The following is a 16797-nucleotide window of genomic DNA, read 5'->3' as shown; positions in this document are numbered from 1 at the left end:
AAGAGACAACATAATTCCGAAGTTGAAAGGGAACGAGACAGTTCTCGTTACCTTGTAGGAGAGAGAGAGAGAGAAATAGAGAGGAGAAAAAAGTTAAACAAAGAAGAAGACTTTATAATACTTTCTCCGTCCTTTATTACTCTCTTCTAAACCCTCCACCTCCTCCTCCTCTTAATTCTTCCTCCCTCCTCCTCCTCCTCCTCCTCCTCCCCCCCCCTGCTATCACGGCATTCTCTCTTGTCCAAATGGCACCGTTTAGTTTTCAAATGTCTCCATATGAATACGACATGTTGCATAACTGCAAGGGGCATGTAGGCGGGTGAGTCAAATGGGTCCATTTGTCCTCAGCCCACATATGGGCCACCCACATCGAAATAAAATTGGCAATGGGTCACGTGACTCGAGTTACGACAATTAGGGTTAAAGGTCAAAGGGTTTCGATGGCACACTGCCAAGTAATTTGACTTGCTAGGATTTAAAATACCCAAACGTATCTACTGGGAAACGGAAACATAACTACCCTATACCCAGTTATACGTTGTACCAATAATACCTACCCATTATATCACGATTCCTCCCGTGGGATGGATAAACGCGGCACACGTTCATGGCGTTCAAATATTAGGTAAGTTCTCTGAATTTTGGTTATGATGTTATGAACAATTTGAAGTTATAAACAGTCCCTATTTACATTTAATACCTATCTATACCTACCTACCAAACCAACCAACCCAACGTAACGTTACAAATGCAGCCATACTTATCGCCACCGCCTAAAATGGTCATATATCGCAAGTACTTAAAATAAAAACTTGTTTTATTATATCTACCTACTCAAGATCGAATTCATATTTTTCATAATAATCGTAAAGCATTTTACATTTCAGGTACGCTTATTACTGAATGGAAAGATGGTGAACAACTATGGCAAAAATTATACGAAGACGAAAAAAAGCTGGATAAAGTGATTGACAAATTGGTAGAAATATGTAAGCACTGTCAATCCTACTCAGGATCGCATTCATATTTTTCATAATAATCATACTTAAAGCATTTTACATTTCAGGTACGCTTATTACTGAATGGAAAGATGGAGAACAACTATGGCAAAAATTATACGAAGACGAAAAAAAGCTGGATAAAGTGATTGACAAATTGGTAGAAATATGTAAGCACTGTCAATTTGATGGATATCTAATCAATATTGAAAACCAAGTTCCTCCAGAACATCTGGAGAAAGTTCAATATTTCGTGAAAAAGTTGACCAAGCAGATTCACGAACAGGTTGATAAATCATTGATCATATGGTACGACTCGGTTATTTCTCCTTCAGGTATGTAAGAATATATGACAACTTTCAATAAGATTACTATAAGAATACTATTCAATAAGATTACTGTAAATAGAAATAAAATTTGCTTAAAGTTGAAGGGAAGTGGGAGAAAAAAGTTGAGGTGAAAATGCCGAAAAACGATGAAATTCTGATGTTTCGTGTTAATATAGGCCGGGCGGTGCTGCGAACTCTTGACGTTCGCGCGCCTCCCGGCGCGCTTGATTCGTTAATAAAAAATAATTGGGTACCTACCTAAAAACTTGTAAATCATTGATCATATGGTACGACTCGGTTATTTCTCCTTCAGGTATGTACTTAAGAATATATGACAACTTTCAATAAGATTAATATAAGAATACTATTCAATAAGATTACTGTAAATAGAAATTCGTTAATAAAAAATAGTTGGGTACCTAAAAACTTACTTGGATAGGTACCGAACTATTTAATAGTATCTAAGTAAGTAATTTTTTATTTATTTTTGTAAGGAAATTCAAAAGAAAAGGGATTTCTCTTCAACCCTGTTCTTCAAAAAAATACAAAAACCATTTCCTTTCATATTCTTGGACATTGTAATTTACTTACAGGTGAACTGAAGTGGCAGAATGAACTGAATGAATCCAACAAAGATTTCTTCAAGTATAGCGACGGGATTTTTCTCAACTACAACTGGACAGACGAAACCTTACAAAAAAGTTTACAAAACGCAGGGGTCAGAAAGCATGACGTATACGTGGGAGTGGATGTGTTCGGCAGAGGTTGTTTTGGAGGTGGAGGTTTCAATTGTGATCTAGCAATGGAAAAGGTCAGAAAATTCGACTTGTCAGCAGCAATATTTGGACATGGCTGGACTCACGAGACAAAACAAGAGACTGAATCATTCCATGAGAGAGAACTTTTATTCTGGTCCAAGTTGAAGCCTTATTTGTACACCAACGTACTGGTTGTGGACAAGACTTTGAATACCACGTTCAATAACGGATATGGAAAGTTTCAATATGAAAATGGCCGAAAAGTAGAAAATGCTGTGCACTATAATTTGTCCAAACAATCAATACAGACCAATTCAACACACGAGTTCGAATATGAAGATGGGTTTAATGGCACCGGATGTTTAAAATTAAAGCAATCTGAGCAAAACAAAGATCATATTTTACTACTAACACATGTTAAAGTTCAAAAAGAGTTCAAACTAACCATAGCAACCAAATGTAGTACAACCTATGACTACAGTATTTCTGTTCTTTATGAGAGTGAAGGCCCTCAGGAGCAAAAGCACAAGTTCATTTTAAAAAAAGAAGAGAAAACCAATGACAATGAGTTGCAAGACTTCAGTAGCACTATTATTTATGAACCAGAATACTCCAACGCTACCCATAAGCAACATAAGAAACTTATTTGGTTTAAAAATACGTGGGATGTTAGAGTTTTTAACATTTGCCCTAAATACAAAGGATTTGTAACACAAATAAGGATGACATTTGCTTCTGAAACTTTACAAGACTTCAGTAGCACTATTATTTATGAACCAGAATACTCCAACGCTAGCCATAAGCAACATAAGAAACTTATTTGGTTTAAGGATACGTGGGATGTTAGAGTTTTTAACATTTGCCCTAAATACAAAGGATTTGTAACACAAATAAGGATGACATTTGCTTCTGAAACTTTAGACCTGTTGCTTGGCGAACTCAAAATTGTCACTGATGTTTGAACAGGCCATAGTTATGTATGATGGATTGATGAGGACTCTTCAAATTCAGGAGAGAGAGAGAGAGAGAAATACAGGAAGAAGGATACCTACCTCCTTACTTAAATGATAAAGAAATATGTACCTATGTAAATAGATTGTTTTCATTATCTCTTTGTAATTATGTAAGTAATGTAAAATAAAAATAAAATTTAATTAATAAACTTACTCCTTCAGCTTAAGTGCCTAGGACTTATTCCTAGGCACTTAAGCCACTGAGTGACCACTGATCCACATGGTCAGAAATTTAGAATCCTCCTTCCTTGATAACATGATAGGTATCTCTGCATCTCTGGGTCTGGAGTAACGTCCCGTTGCGAGAAGCTGGTTATCGAGAGGTCGCCCCGTTTAGGCGTCTCCCCTCCGCCACTGCCAGCGCCCGCGCCTTCTCTCGTTCCTCCGCCACTGGTCTTGGTCAACATCTTGGGCGCACGAAACTGAAGCTCCCCATAGCTTGGATATTCGAGAATGTCGTACCTGTGTACATTGGGAAATTTCGTTAATAGCATACAGTTTAGAATAGAATACAACCTTGTTTATCCTGCCCGAATAGGACAGAAAAGTCCCTTTACTCCCGCAGTCTAAACAAGGGTGGGAAATTTCGTTAGTAGCATACAGTTTAGAATAGAATACAACCTTGTTTATCCTGCCCGAATAGGACAGAAAAGTCCCTTTACTCCCGCAGTCTAAACAAGGAAAATTTCGTTAGTAGCATACAGTTTAGAAAGAATCTAACCCTTCTCATCAAGGGGACTGACTTCTGGCCGGAGTAAACTAGGAAATTGAAACCCCATATCTGCCATAACCGGACTTAGGTACAGAATAAATTCACCGATTACAAATAAAAACCTTGCTTGAATTAAAAAAAAAATAATAATAATAAATCAGGGTAGTGAAACCAAGCTAACTAGGCTGGCTCCTAAACAAGATCTTTTCTATTCTATTCTCCCTCGGGACTTTGTTACTCACTTGATTTGGGCAGGGTTCATGTCCACGTTGGTTTCACAGTTCAGATTAATAAATCAGGGTAGTGAAACCAAGCTATCTAGGCTGGCTCCTAAACAAGATCTATTCTATTCTATTCTCCCTCGGGACTTTGTTACTCACTTGATTTGGGCAGGGTTCATGTCCACGTTGGTTTCACAGTTCAGATGGTCTCTTTGTTTACCAGGCGAGCGCCTTGACCACTACACCACCGAGGTAGGATCTTTTCTATTCTATTCTCCCTCGGGACTTTGTTACTCACTTGATTTGGGCAGGGTTCATGTCCACGTTGGTTTCACAGTTCAGATGGTCTCCGCTCAACACTCCCTCCCCTCCCTCCTTCACTATGAGACGGCTAGAATTGACCACGCGAACATAAGCTATTCTATTCTATTCTCCCTCGGGACTTTGTTACTCACTTGATTTGGGCAGGGTTCATGTCCACGTTAGTTTCACAGTTCAGATGGTCTCCGCTCAACACTCCCTCCCCTCCCTCCTTCACTATGAGACGGCTAGAATTGACCACGCGAACATAAGGGGGTGACGCGTGCACGAGTAGGACCCCTGCGAACAGCAACGGGTTAAGTTAATCTAAAAAAAATCTAAATCATGATTTATTTGTGGTGAAGCTGAGAGCTTCTTCACAATTTTTGTGGATATCACAGCATTACTAAGAGCCTGAACAGCAACGGGTTAAGTTAATCTAAAAAAAAATCTAAATCATGATTTATTTGTGGTGAAGCTGAGAGCTTCTTCACAATTTTTGTGGATATCACAGCATTACTAAGAGCCTCCTGTACTATTTCTGTCATATCTACAATTTTTTTTTACTCTGGAAGCAACCTCCGTGGTTGAGTGGGTATCACACTAGGCTTGCACGCAGGAGGCCCGGGTTCGATTCCCGGCGGGGCCGAGGTTTTTTTCGGCTCTGTGCTTGGAGTTCAGGTGCACTCAGCCTCGTGAGGACAATTGAGTAGCTATTTCAATCGAGTAGCGACCACTGGCGGCATTACCAGTATAAAAAGATTATTTAAAGATGGAAATGGATTACAAAGGATTATAATAATAATGACTCTTGAGTAAAAATAATAATAGACGGCTACCTCCTCAATAGATCAGTTGCGCTTACTTGGGTGAAGTTTCAAAGTCATAGAGCAGGAAATTCATGACTCCCGCTTTGTTTGTTTGTGCGCATGCGTTTCTGCGCATTTTGACGTGAAATCTGACGTCACAACTCTTTGAACTTTTTTATTAGAACGGCAATTGAAAATTGAATTTTCGACCTTTACTTTTTCGGAGTTTTGACCTCAGATTTGGATTTTTCACAACTTTTTACGTAGGAATCGACCTTTAATTAATAATATTTTCCCATTTGCAACTCCTCCATTGTCCTCGCGAGGTCGAGTGCACCCTGAACTCAAAGTACAGAACCAAACAAACTTCGACCTCGCTGGGAAGTCAAAAAGATGTAGTTCAAAGTTTTCCCATAATATTGTAGGTAATTTCGTTCAGGACAGCTACACTACTATCCCGCCACGTGAGGTGATAGTAGTGTGTTTCTATCTTTCTTCTTACCTTCTACGAAATGCGCCCCATCCGACACTCTCAATATGGCGGACAATGAAGTCAGGTTACTATGGTGACGGTATCTCACTCGACCCGCGTCTATGTCCGCCTGTGAGAAACAAAGACAGTAAAATGGGGAAAAAAATCAAATCATGAATCTTTGTGGTAAAGCAGAGAGCTTTTTCACAACTTTGAGAATATCACAGTATTACAAGTCTTTCATTTACTCAATCATCATATTTATCATCGCTCATTTCTTTGACTTGTAATACCGCCACTGGTCGCTAAATAATAATAGACGGCTACCTCCTCAGTAGATCAGTTGCGCTTACTTGGGTGATGTTTCAAAGTCATAGAGCAGGAAATTCATGACTCCCTCTTCGTTTTTTAGTGCGCATGCGTTTCTGCGCATTTTGACGTGAAATCTGACGTCACAACTCTTTGAACTTTTTTTTATTAGAACGGCAATTAAAATTTGAATTTTCGACCTTCACTTTTTCGGAGTTTTGACCTCAGATTTGGATTTTTCACAACTTTTTACGTAGGAATCGACCTTTGATGAATAATATTTTCCGTCAGCTCCCATGGCGTAGTGGTCACTGCGCTCGCCTTGCACGCGGGAGACCCGGGTTCGATTCCCGGCTGGGTCAAGAAATTTGTATCATTCAAATGATTGATTCCGTGACTGGCCGTTACGGGGCCCACTCAGCCTCGTGAGGAAAATGAGTAGCTTTGAGAGAAGGCAAAGGCTTTTAGAACAGCTTCAAAGTTCCAGTGTTAAGATCACCAATATGTACAATAACCGGTAAGTTTGACAGTCAAATTAAATACCTGATATTTACCAAGTACTAAATCATAGCTGAAATATGTAATACTCAACCTATGCCCATGACTTGTGTGTGAGAACCTGTGTCTTATTGAGAGCTAATAACTAACCCATGCAGTACCTAACAATGCATTTTTATCTGTTCAGTCCCAGCTACAGTGCTCAACGGAATGAACTATTTGCTGATGTTGGCACTACAGGATGGGGAGATGATGCAAGTGACGAAGAGTCTCCCTTACTTGGAGCAAACATTGCTGATGTCAGAGAACAACAACAAATGATGATAGCAGGTAAACATTTATCACAATAAGCAATGAGTGGTCAATGGAGCAAAATAAGAGAGAATAACAGGAAGATAATCTCTAGAGGGAATTTAGTCTCAACAATCAACCTCCATGTGAAAAAACAGTATTTGTCAAGCAACTTTCTGGTCCTTAATTTCTAAAGCCTCCTAAATTTGGAAGGGTGTGGGGAAATATGTACTTGAGTTAACAATAAATTTGTTTTCCTTAGAGCAATGAACTTGACTTTCAAATAAATAAAAAAATAAATGTAAAGAGAGAAGAAAGAATCCATTTCATTATTTTTTTCCAACAGCTCAAGACCAAGGATTAGAAGCACTATCGAAAGTGATCTCTCGTCAGAAGAACATTGCATTGACTATTAGCAACGAAGTGGATGTTCAGAACGATCTAGTGGATGACATCACAGAGAGAATGGACCACACCAATGTGTCTATCCAGCGCGAGACAAATCAGGTTACCTCCATTTTGACCCAGGATGCTACCTGTGGATACTGGGTGGTTATTATTGTACTGTTCATAGCCAATGTGCTTGTAGCCACTCTGTAAATAAATATCAACCTTTAAGCAGAGAAGGTTCTATTTTGAGGTGCTTACTTAAAACCATTCATTGATCCTTTGACTATAGGTATGTATTTGTGTTATTACTTCTACATAGTCAATGCATTTAATTTGATCAAATGTCTCATCAGAATTTAGATTGAAGTAATATAAGATACCTTGGTAACAATATCAACAAGAAGATTTAGAAGTCCCCAGCAGGGTGGGGCTTTCAAGCTCGTAAAGGCTGTGATAAGTAATAAATGTTTGATGTACAATGTATTTATTTTAAAGTGTATTGAAAGAACTAATTTACTGTATAAATAAATAAGTAGTTAGATACTTAGTTTTTAAGCAAAAGGAACAGTGTATAATTAAATAGGTAGAATTTCTGTTACGCCTGAATGTATTGTTATAAATGTTGTAATCAATATAATATAATAAATTAACCTTACTCAATACATAAATACACCTTTTGCTGTGTTGTACTCTTATACAGAAATATTGTTTACCATTTCAATGTTTTAACCTGAATGTATTGTTATAAATGTTGTAATCAATATAATTAAATAAATTAACCTTACTCAATACATAAATACACCTTTTGCTGTGTTGTACTCTTATACAGAAATATTGTTTACCATTTCAATGCTTTAAAACGAAATTCAAGGACTCTGTCCACAGAGAAGTAAAGAGAACCATACTATGTATAAATGAACCCTTTATATTTACCTATAGATAGGCTATAAATAAGTGAATTCTCACTTCTTTCTGATTGCAAGCATATTTCCCCAACTAGTAAACACATACAAAGTACTAATAGGTAGGTTGGTAATAGGCGTGTATTAGGTGGATTTTATTAGGTCCTTATTTCTATATCTACCTGTTAACAGGAAGAAAAAAAGAACGACTTGGAGAATTTAACTTAAGTGTCAGTCTTAAAAATAAAGTAGGTAGGTATAACTTTTGTCCATTTATTCAATGCGAACAAAGAAAGTGTTAATTTAAATAAATATAAAGGTACAAAATTATACATCTAGGTAGGTAAAAATAAATTTAAAAAAAGTCAGGTAGATATTTAGATAATATCTGAAAATTCATGAAAAATATTGTCACAAGTGATTGATGAACAAATCTATTCTGAAGTTTTTCTGTTTCTTATTAGAAAATTAGACTTTACCTACTGCCTACTGCTTAATATGTAGTTCAGACATCGGTAAAACTTTAGGTTTAAGGAGTAGATACGGATACGAGTATCTTACTTACCTATTTATAACAATAATAGGCACTTAGATACTAAGTAAAATTAATAAGACGAAAGGATATAATAGGTAAGATAAGGTGAGCACCAAAAAATATAGAAAAAAAAATACTTAAATTACGAGTGGTAAAAGGACGGAATTTTATTCGTCATATGGGTAGGTAGATACATCAGAGGTATTGAGTATGACAACGTATTAAAGAGAGACGAACAGAAAGCCTTAGCCCATTTACCAATTTTGCAAAAATATCTCGATACGAGATTTCTCGGAAACTTACCAATCCAAATAATACCGAACTAAGATTTATCCCGGATCAAGCCATACCTCATCACTAAGATTAATCCCCATGGACTACAGCGTAGATCCTGTGTTCTGATGGCACCTACATTTTTCTTATACAGAAATGAATAAAGCACAACAGCATATTTCTTGATCTTGCCTTAATCCTCAGCAGTGTGAGTGTCATACAGTGTAGTGAACTTATCTGAAACAAGACGGAGAACAAAAAGGCAAGCAATGACAAGAGATGATATCAAGAATGTATATTATCATTTTAATACCATTGCTTCAATTAGCAGAGGAAAAAATTGCTACTGGTGTTTTGAGAATATCATATTTAGACCCATCAGTGAAACTGTTGGTTCCCTTTAACTTTTCATATAAAATCTATTAAATCATGCAAAAGTAAAAAAAAAAGATAAAACTAATGAAAACCATGGTAACATTATTTAGCTATTTAATAATTTTGTCATAAAATTACTTTTTGCAGAACTGTACAATACATAATGTGTCCACCACTATCAAATAACAGCAAGATATTTTTGACAAGATTTCGTCATAGTTAATTTATCAGTCAAAAAAAACAAGTCTTCTCAATAAGTACAGTTAATAGAGTGAGATTTGAACCCACACATTACAGTTTTAGCCATTTCCTTGCCAAGTAGTGTGGCATGTTTCAATTCAATTGTTTTGCTGTATCATGTGCAGTCTGTATGAAGCCACTAGATTGATTTGATCCAACATTGTGAGAGTATACTTCGCCTGCAAACACAATACAACAAAACAGGATTTTAAAACGAAATTCAAGGACTCTGTCCACAGAGAAGTAAAGAGAACCATACTAAGTATAAATGAACCCTTTAAATTTACCTATAGATAGGCTATAAATAAGTGAATTCTCACTTCTTTCTGATTGCAAGCATATTTCCCCAACTAGTAAACACATACAAAGTTCTAAATCTGGAAGAACTTTTCCTGTTATATATTGGAATGCTGACAGCCAAATGATTTTTGATGGCACCTACATTTTTCTTATGTAAAATGTAAATTTTTCTTATACAGAAATGAATAAAGCACAACAGCATGTTTCTTGATCTTGCCTCAATCCTCAGCAGTGTGAGTGTCATACAGTGTGGTGAACTTATCTGAAACAAGACGGAGAACAAAAAGGCAAGCAATGACAAGAGATGATATTAAGAATGTATATTATCATTTTAATACCATTGCTTCAATTAGCAGAGGAAAAAATTGCCACTGGTGTTATGAGAATATCATATTTAGACCCATCAGTGAAACTGTTGGTTCCCTTTAACTTTTCATATAAAATCTATTAAATCATGCAAAAGTAAAAAAAAAAAAAAAAACTAATGAAAACCATGGTAACATTATTTAGCTATTTAATAATTTTGTCATACAATTACTTTTTGCAGAACCATACAATACATAATAATGTGTCCACCACTATCAAATAACAGCAAGATATTTTTGACAAGATTTCGTCATAGTTAATTTATCAGTCAAAAAAACAAGTCTTCTCAATAAGTACAGTTAATAGAGTGAGATTTGAACCCACACATTACAGTTTTAGCCGTTTCCTTGCCAAGTAGTGTGGCATGTTTCAATTCAATTGTTTTGCTGTATCGTGTGCAGTCTGTATGAAGCCACTAGATTGATTTGATCCAACATTGTGAGAGTATACTTCGCCTGCAAACACAATACAACAAAACAGGATTTGTCTTGCCAGTTTTACAAACTGGACATGAACCCTGCCTGACATAAATGTTTGTAAGGATAAGTTTCATGTCAGGAATAAGAGTCCTTTAAAAAAAAACTTGCATGCAAAAATAATAATAAAGGTGATGAGTTTACATAAAAATAATGGTGTTTCCATGATTTATTTTTAACAGTAAATAATTATTAAAATTAAAATAAACTACATTAAAAAATTCAATAAATATCTACAGTTAAACCAAAAGAAAGAGAGGAGAGCTGGAATTTGGCTGTCTACACATGAAAACAAAAGTTTATATAAAAATAATGGTGTTTCCATGATTTATTTTTAACAGTAAATAATTATTAAAATTAAAATACTACATTAAAAAATTCAATAAATATCTACAGTTAAACCAAAAGAAAGAGAGGAGAGCTGGAATTTGGCTGTCTACACATGAAAACAAGTATGGTATAATACCACATGTATTACACACATTTCCATAGGATGTGCTGTCTGGGTAAAGACTTATCAAGAGTTGGATTGTACTCACCTTCTAAGATCATCAATGAGTGACCACTGATCCACATGGTCAGAAATTTAGAATCCTCCTTCCTTGATAACATGATAGGTATCTCTGCATCTCTGGGTCTGGAGCATAGACGAACCAAAATTCCGATTTGTCACTTTGTCAGATCACTGAAATATAACGGACGGAAGATAAAAACCGATTTCTCAGATCACTGGTATGAAACACTGAACACTGAAGAATCTTAAGATGGTGAAGGATAAAGAAACACTGAACAGACTTTCCTACTTTTTTATACGAAATAAATGTAAAATTTCGAAATACCTAGGTACCTACCTTGTGAAAAAATGAAAGAAATCCTATTAATCTTGCGTTCTCGCCTCGCCTCAAAAGATAAAAGGATTAAAAATCTGGTGTGAACATCACACGACTTTCCTTATCCTATTGAATGATGCTTATTTGAGTGTTCTTTTACCCTAACTTTTACAATGAAAACAAAACTTGAGAACCTCAAGATTGCAGTAATGTAGTATTATAAGTTATACAAGTATAACAGATTTCCTTAGCAATACATTACTTATGATGCCAACAACATGAGTGGGTGGCAACTGGCACCCCTTATCATCAAACTACAGACTGCTGATTTGTACAGTCATAACATGGTGAATACATGGTAAGATTACTCAGCCAAAATAATTAGAAAGAAAAAAAAAACCCCCTATGCAGGAGTTTTACACCCATAGACCCTTGCTTGCAAAATGAATTCATACTCGTACATAAAAAATGGAAAAGGATTTTTTTTTTTCCTTATCTTTCTGTTCACTTTTACTAGAGCATCACTACTACTAAGTTACTTATGATGCCAACAACATGAGTGGGTGGCAACTGGCAACCCTTATCATCAAACTACAGACTGCTGATTTGTACAGTCATAATATGGTGAATACATGGTAAGATTACTCAGCCAAAATAATTAGAAAGAAAAAAAAAAAACCCCTATGCAGGAATTTTACACCCATAGACCCTTGCTTGCAAAATGAATTCATACTCATACTCGTACATAAAAAATGGAAAAGGATTTTTTTTTTTCCTTATCTTTCTGTTCACTTTTACTAGAGCATCACTACTAAGTTACAACATTGAAGTGTACAAATAATCCCTGGACTATTTGGATTCTTAGGGAAGCTACATAACCAAAAAATGCAACATTTTCAAAGCTACTCAACTACAAAATGGTTTAGCGCTTACTTTTGTTCAACTTATCACACAATTCATCAAATGCAGGATCACTAATATTCAACATCAAGTTATTTCCATTCAAGTAGACTTTGTTTTGAGAGTTTGCAATCTGAAACAGGAAAAAAGCAGACATTTAAACATTTCAGTCTTTTTTTCTTTTCGGCCGTTCATAGGACCGCCAATTTCTCCGTTGCCGAAGTAGGCTAGTCGTCTCCTCAGGAAGAGAAGAATGAAGGCAATGATGGCCACGATGGAGTACATGAGAACACTGAGCCCCAAACCTTCGGCCTTGACACTCAGTACAGTATCCTGGGAAGAAGAAACGAAATGGTGCTTTTTTATTAAAAACTATAGGATCCTGTCGTTTAATCAATGATCAAGCCACTAAAAGAACCATTGCATATTACATATTGTCTCTGACACAAATAGTACTTAGCTACTTTGAGTTGCTAGATTTTATGTGGCTTTTTTTAGGTGCTGCCCCTGTGTCTGAGGTCTCAGTAACTCGGGTTAACTACACTCCTATTATCATATACGAAAGATGAAACATGGTATTCGTATTATCCCTCCTATACAGATAAGTATACGAGTAGGTACGTACATTAAATGCGTGATAGATGGCAGCCACCAACCAAGGCATTCCCACGCCCACCAGAACCGTGACGGCAATGCTTCAATCTTACTTTGAGGCTGCCAATAAAGCAGCGTCCTCGTCGGTCAATCCGGGGTGCTTTTTGACTTCCTTCACAAATCGAACCAAATTCGCTCGATCCAGCTTTCCATCTTTGAAGAGTGCACCTTCAATTTTCATTTTGTCTTCAGTTTCCAAAGATTCGAGATCAAGTTGATGCTGTCGCTCATCGTGTTTGTTGCCCAGAATCCATCCAGCATCCGTAGCATACGCAAACAAGATCAGAACAGGGAACAGCAAAGTGGTGATGATTGCTTCCCATAATTCAATAACATCAGGAGAGATAATGCTCAAGGTCACATGAAGCCAGAAGAATGTGCCCAGAATCCATCCGGCATCCGTAGCATACGCAAACAAGATCAGAATAGGGAACAGCAAAGTGGTGATGATTGCTTCCCATAATTCAATAACATCAGGAGAGATAATGCTCAAGGTCACATGAAGCCAGAAGAATGCTAGCAAGGTAAAGAAGCCAATTACAGCAAACACCTGTAATAAATACAAAATTGGTGAATATTTCTGATTTCTCATTTCTAATGCTAAATCTCATGGAAATTAAGTCTGAAGATACCTGATACGATAGTCCGACGACTCAGGATAACCAGGAATACCTGAACCAATAACGGCAACTCAGGATCAGTAAAAGCTCGGAGGGAATCACTCACTACAAATCAATCCTGGTGAAAAACTACGTTTACTAACCTGAATTCGGTGTATTCGCTTCGCTTGGGGTACAGGCAAAGCCGCGATACAAATACTAGTCACCACGAGGAGATTGAAGACACAAGATCCCACAATGGTACTTGTGGACAATACGCCGGGCTCGAAGTGGTGCCAGTACATTTCCATCTGAAATTCAAGAGATCGTTTAATTTCCTGAGGGTGTTTTTCACTGCAGAGGGTAAAAAAGGCTAACATCTAGGTATTTATCCGTAGAAAATAGGGAGCGATGTCAAATGATCAGACAGGCCAATACCTATAACACGTACATACTATGCTACCTGTGCCTGTTAGCTACAGAAGTAATACTGACAAGGATACTTACAATACTGAGCACAATTTCGGGGACGGCCGTACCAAAGCCAAGAAGTACCAGCGTGACCACTGTATCGTTCCAAATCCGAACTTCCACGATTTCTGGTTCTTCTTCAAGGAATTCCACGGAGTTAAAGCTGCCATTCTGGAGAAAAGAAAGGAAGGGTTGAATAAACAAAAAAATCAATCAAGCTGTTGCCCATCAATTGGTCAAATTTTGTCATTCCATGAGAGACACCTACAACAGCTTAAAGCTCCAAATATGAAAGGAAGGTGCCAATTTTCTATCCAACAAGCACATTTCATACTTACTACTAGCTGTTATGTACATATGAGTCAAATTTTGTCATTCCATGAGAGACACCTACAATAGCTTAAAGCTCCAAATATGAAAGGAAGGTGCCAATTTTCTATCCAACAAGCACATTTCATACTTACTACTAGCTGTTATGTACATATTATACGTCCAAGTTCTCACCATGCAAGGTTACGTGATGTACCTACATAGGTGCCTATGGTAAACTGCAGTTTTTGCTAAAATGGGGATTTTACTACTACTTGGGGGCACGGTTAGCCTAGTGCCTAGTGGTAACGCGCTTACATCTCAAGTTGTGTCCACACATAATCCACGGCCGTCGATCGATGTCGACTGAAATTATCAACACTGCCTCGACAACGTACGTGGTAGATTCACCTGGCCGATCGACCATCGCTTCGGTCGATGTCGATCGACGATCGTCGACTATGTGTGGATAATATTTACATTCCTATAATTTAGCAAGACAAACACAAACGTGGGAGAAATTTTCCCTTTACAAAGGTTCCAGTCCATAGGGAATAAAGCGGGTGATGTGGTCCTTGATCTATTTGTCTGCTCTCTAAGTGATATTGTAAAAGGCAAATTGTGATAAGATCTAATCTTTTGTAACTACTAATATGTTTTGTAAACTGAACGGGATGTCCGTAAGCTTATTGAAAAAAGGTCCCGGGTTCGATGCCCACCATCGACAAAAAATTGTATGTAGGTGCTCTTTTCGATTGCAAATATTTCAACGGGTTACTTTCTGGTCTTCTCGTGTTGACTCGGAAAGTAAGTTTTACCTCATCGGAGAGTATTGTGTCTCTTCTCACCCATCTGATGAGAGTACGAGAGACATAGGTATTACGGTATGGGTACGCTAATAAAACTATCTAAATTACGATAAAAAAAAGTTCATTGTGACTTATTTACGTAAAGGGACCTACCGTACTTACCTTACTATGTACTTGTATAGATAAGACATGAGGTAAAACTTACCGGTCAGAAAATTACACAAATCCAATGCTCATTCAATGCACTTGCTCGATACAACAGTAAAAATACAGTTACAACATTGAAGTGTACAAATAATCCCTGGACTATTTGGATTCTTAGGGAAGCTACATAACCAAAAATATTCTTTACTCCTGCAGTCTAAAAAAGGTCTCATGTGTTTTATTGGCTTTTAATAACATGTGTAAAGTGTGTAGTCGGGCCTCAACGCAACACTTTATTCATTTCAGATCTCCCCGGTGAGCTTATCCAATGTAAGCACTGTTCCAAATTCCTCGAGAACAACATTGCTCGTCTCATGTTTCACTGCGCGACGTGCGTGTTTCTGCAGAGCCACAACTGTCAGTACGTCTGTTTCGCATGCACATACAGCACGCAAGTAAACGCACACATGCAGAAACATATCCGCTTACATCTGACCGCTCAGAAGTGCAAACTATGTGACTTCTCCACGTACCACGAGGAGCAGTTCGAAATGCACATGCAAATTAAACATCAAGTCGCCAATATGAAAAAACCGTCTCATCATTGCAATTTGTGCATTCACAAATATTACAGCAGTTATGCGCTGAAGAGGCATATGAAAGATGTACACAAAGAAGATTATTAAGTTATCAAACATTAAACTGAACTGTGCAGCAATACTGGTGAAAAATAAGTAAAAATATATTCGTGGTTGAAAGTTAGTTTTGGAGCATTAGAACTATTAATTAAACATTACCGTACTTGATTTCAGGAAATATTACATTAAACATACAAAACTGACGTCTGATAGAAATCCATGTCTTTTATTCGCAGAGTCTTCTGATCATAATGCTGAGATTCGAAAACGATATGATCCATTCGGGCATTTTCCTTCGCGTGAAACCTTTCAGAAAAACTCTAGCAGATGTAAACAACCTGGATGCAGTGGAAAATCTCGAACGTTTTGTATCAAATGTAACATCTTCTTGTGTATGCACCGCAAAAGAAATTGTTTTGTTAATTTTCACCAAGGATCATCAGATCCGACGAGTGTTGAGGTCACTCAGGGCGAGTGTGCTGACGAACAATTCGATCAGGTTGGACATTTTGCTGTCACTAAGGTTCGCGCCAATAGATGCAAACAACCAGGGTGCAATTTGAAAACTAAGATGTTTTGTATGAAATGCAAAGTTTTCCTTTGTTGTCTGCGCGATAGAAATTGTTTCCTCGATTATCACTCGGAACCAGATCCGACTGTCTTTCCTTTAATAAAATTCAGGGACGACTGAACTTTTACTTTGGAAAATATATTTGTCTAAAAATAAATATCTCTGAATTTTTTTTTTTTTTTTTTTTTTTTTTTTTTTTTTACTGACGTCTGATAAAAATCCATGTCCTTTATTTCCAGTGTCGTCTGATGATAATGCTGACATTCAAATCCGATATGATCAAATCGGACATTTTCCTTCGCATA

General features: G+C 37.0%; 3 protein-coding genes and 1 long non-coding RNA gene across 4 annotated transcripts; 2 read left to right on the top strand and 2 right to left on the bottom strand.

Annotated features, from left to right (window-relative positions):
- Positions 1-531: 531 nt before the first annotated feature.
- On the top strand, positions 532-3333 carry LOC103515096 (cytosolic endo-beta-N-acetylglucosaminidase-like; the record flags this gene model as incomplete). The annotated part of the gene is made up of 4 exons (XM_026827899.1): positions 532-625; positions 1067-1333; positions 1921-2812; positions 2987-3333. Coding segments are annotated over 4 exons (1314 nt in total), but the record flags the coding sequence as incomplete, so codon positions are not given.
- Positions 3334-6352: 3019 nt separating this feature from the next.
- On the top strand, positions 6353-7772 carry LOC103515095 (syntaxin-8). Its single transcript, XM_008480014.2, has 3 exons — positions 6353-6438; positions 6607-6749; positions 7057-7772. Exons 1-3 carry the CDS (start codon positions 6356-6358, stop codon positions 7308-7310), a joined length of 480 nt encoding a protein of 159 aa, XP_008478236.1. The 5' UTR covers positions 6353-6355; the 3' UTR covers positions 7311-7772.
- On the bottom strand, positions 7506-8107 carry LOC113469892. Its single transcript, XR_003393167.1, has 2 exons — positions 7831-8107; positions 7506-7701 (listed from the first exon to the last, which is right to left on the bottom strand). It is a non-coding gene; the product is annotated as an uncharacterized LOC113469892 (long non-coding RNA).
- Positions 8108-13000: 4893 nt separating this feature from the next.
- Positions 13001-15330, bottom strand: LOC103515094. Its single transcript, XM_026827898.1, has 5 exons — positions 15302-15330; positions 15149-15182; positions 14058-14192; positions 13715-13861; positions 13001-13501 (listed from the first exon to the last, which is right to left on the bottom strand). The coding sequence occupies exons 1-5, from the start codon at positions 15328-15330 to the stop codon at positions 13001-13003; spliced, it is 846 nt and encodes a 281-aa protein (XP_026683699.1).
- Positions 15331-16797: the final 1467 nt, after the last annotated feature.

Source organism: Diaphorina citri, unplaced genomic scaffold (assembly GCF_000475195.1).
Source record: "Diaphorina citri unplaced genomic scaffold, Diaci psyllid genome assembly version 1.1 scaffold1275, whole genome shotgun sequence".
Classification (NCBI taxonomy): domain Eukaryota; kingdom Metazoa; phylum Arthropoda; class Insecta; order Hemiptera; family Psyllidae; genus Diaphorina; species Diaphorina citri.
This window is presented reverse-complemented; position numbering and strand designations above follow the sequence as displayed.

Excerpts from the sequence above, each read along its gene's own strand:
- LOC103515095 (XM_008480014.2), top strand. The coding sequence starts at position 6,356 with ATGAGTAGCTTTGAGAGAAGGCAAAGGCTTTTAGAACAGCTTCAAAGT. Across the intron at positions 6,439-6,606 it reads ACCAATATGTACAATAACCG|TCCCAGCTACAGTGCTCAAC; the intron begins GTAAGTTTGACA and ends TTATCTGTTCAG. Across the intron at positions 6,750-7,056 it reads ACAACAAATGATGATAGCAG|CTCAAGACCAAGGATTAGAA; the intron begins GTAAACATTTAT and ends TTTTTCCAACAG.
- LOC103515094 (XM_026827898.1), bottom strand. The coding sequence starts at position 15,330 with ATGTCTTATCTATACAAGTACATAGTAAG. Across the intron at positions 14,193-15,148 it reads ACACAATACTCTCCGATGAG|AATGGCAGCTTTAACTCCGT; the intron begins GTAAAACTTACT and ends TCTTTTCTCCAG. Across the intron at positions 13,862-14,057 it reads CCGAAATTGTGCTCAGTATT|ATGGAAATGTACTGGCACCA; the intron begins GTAAGTATCCTT and ends CTTGAATTTCAG.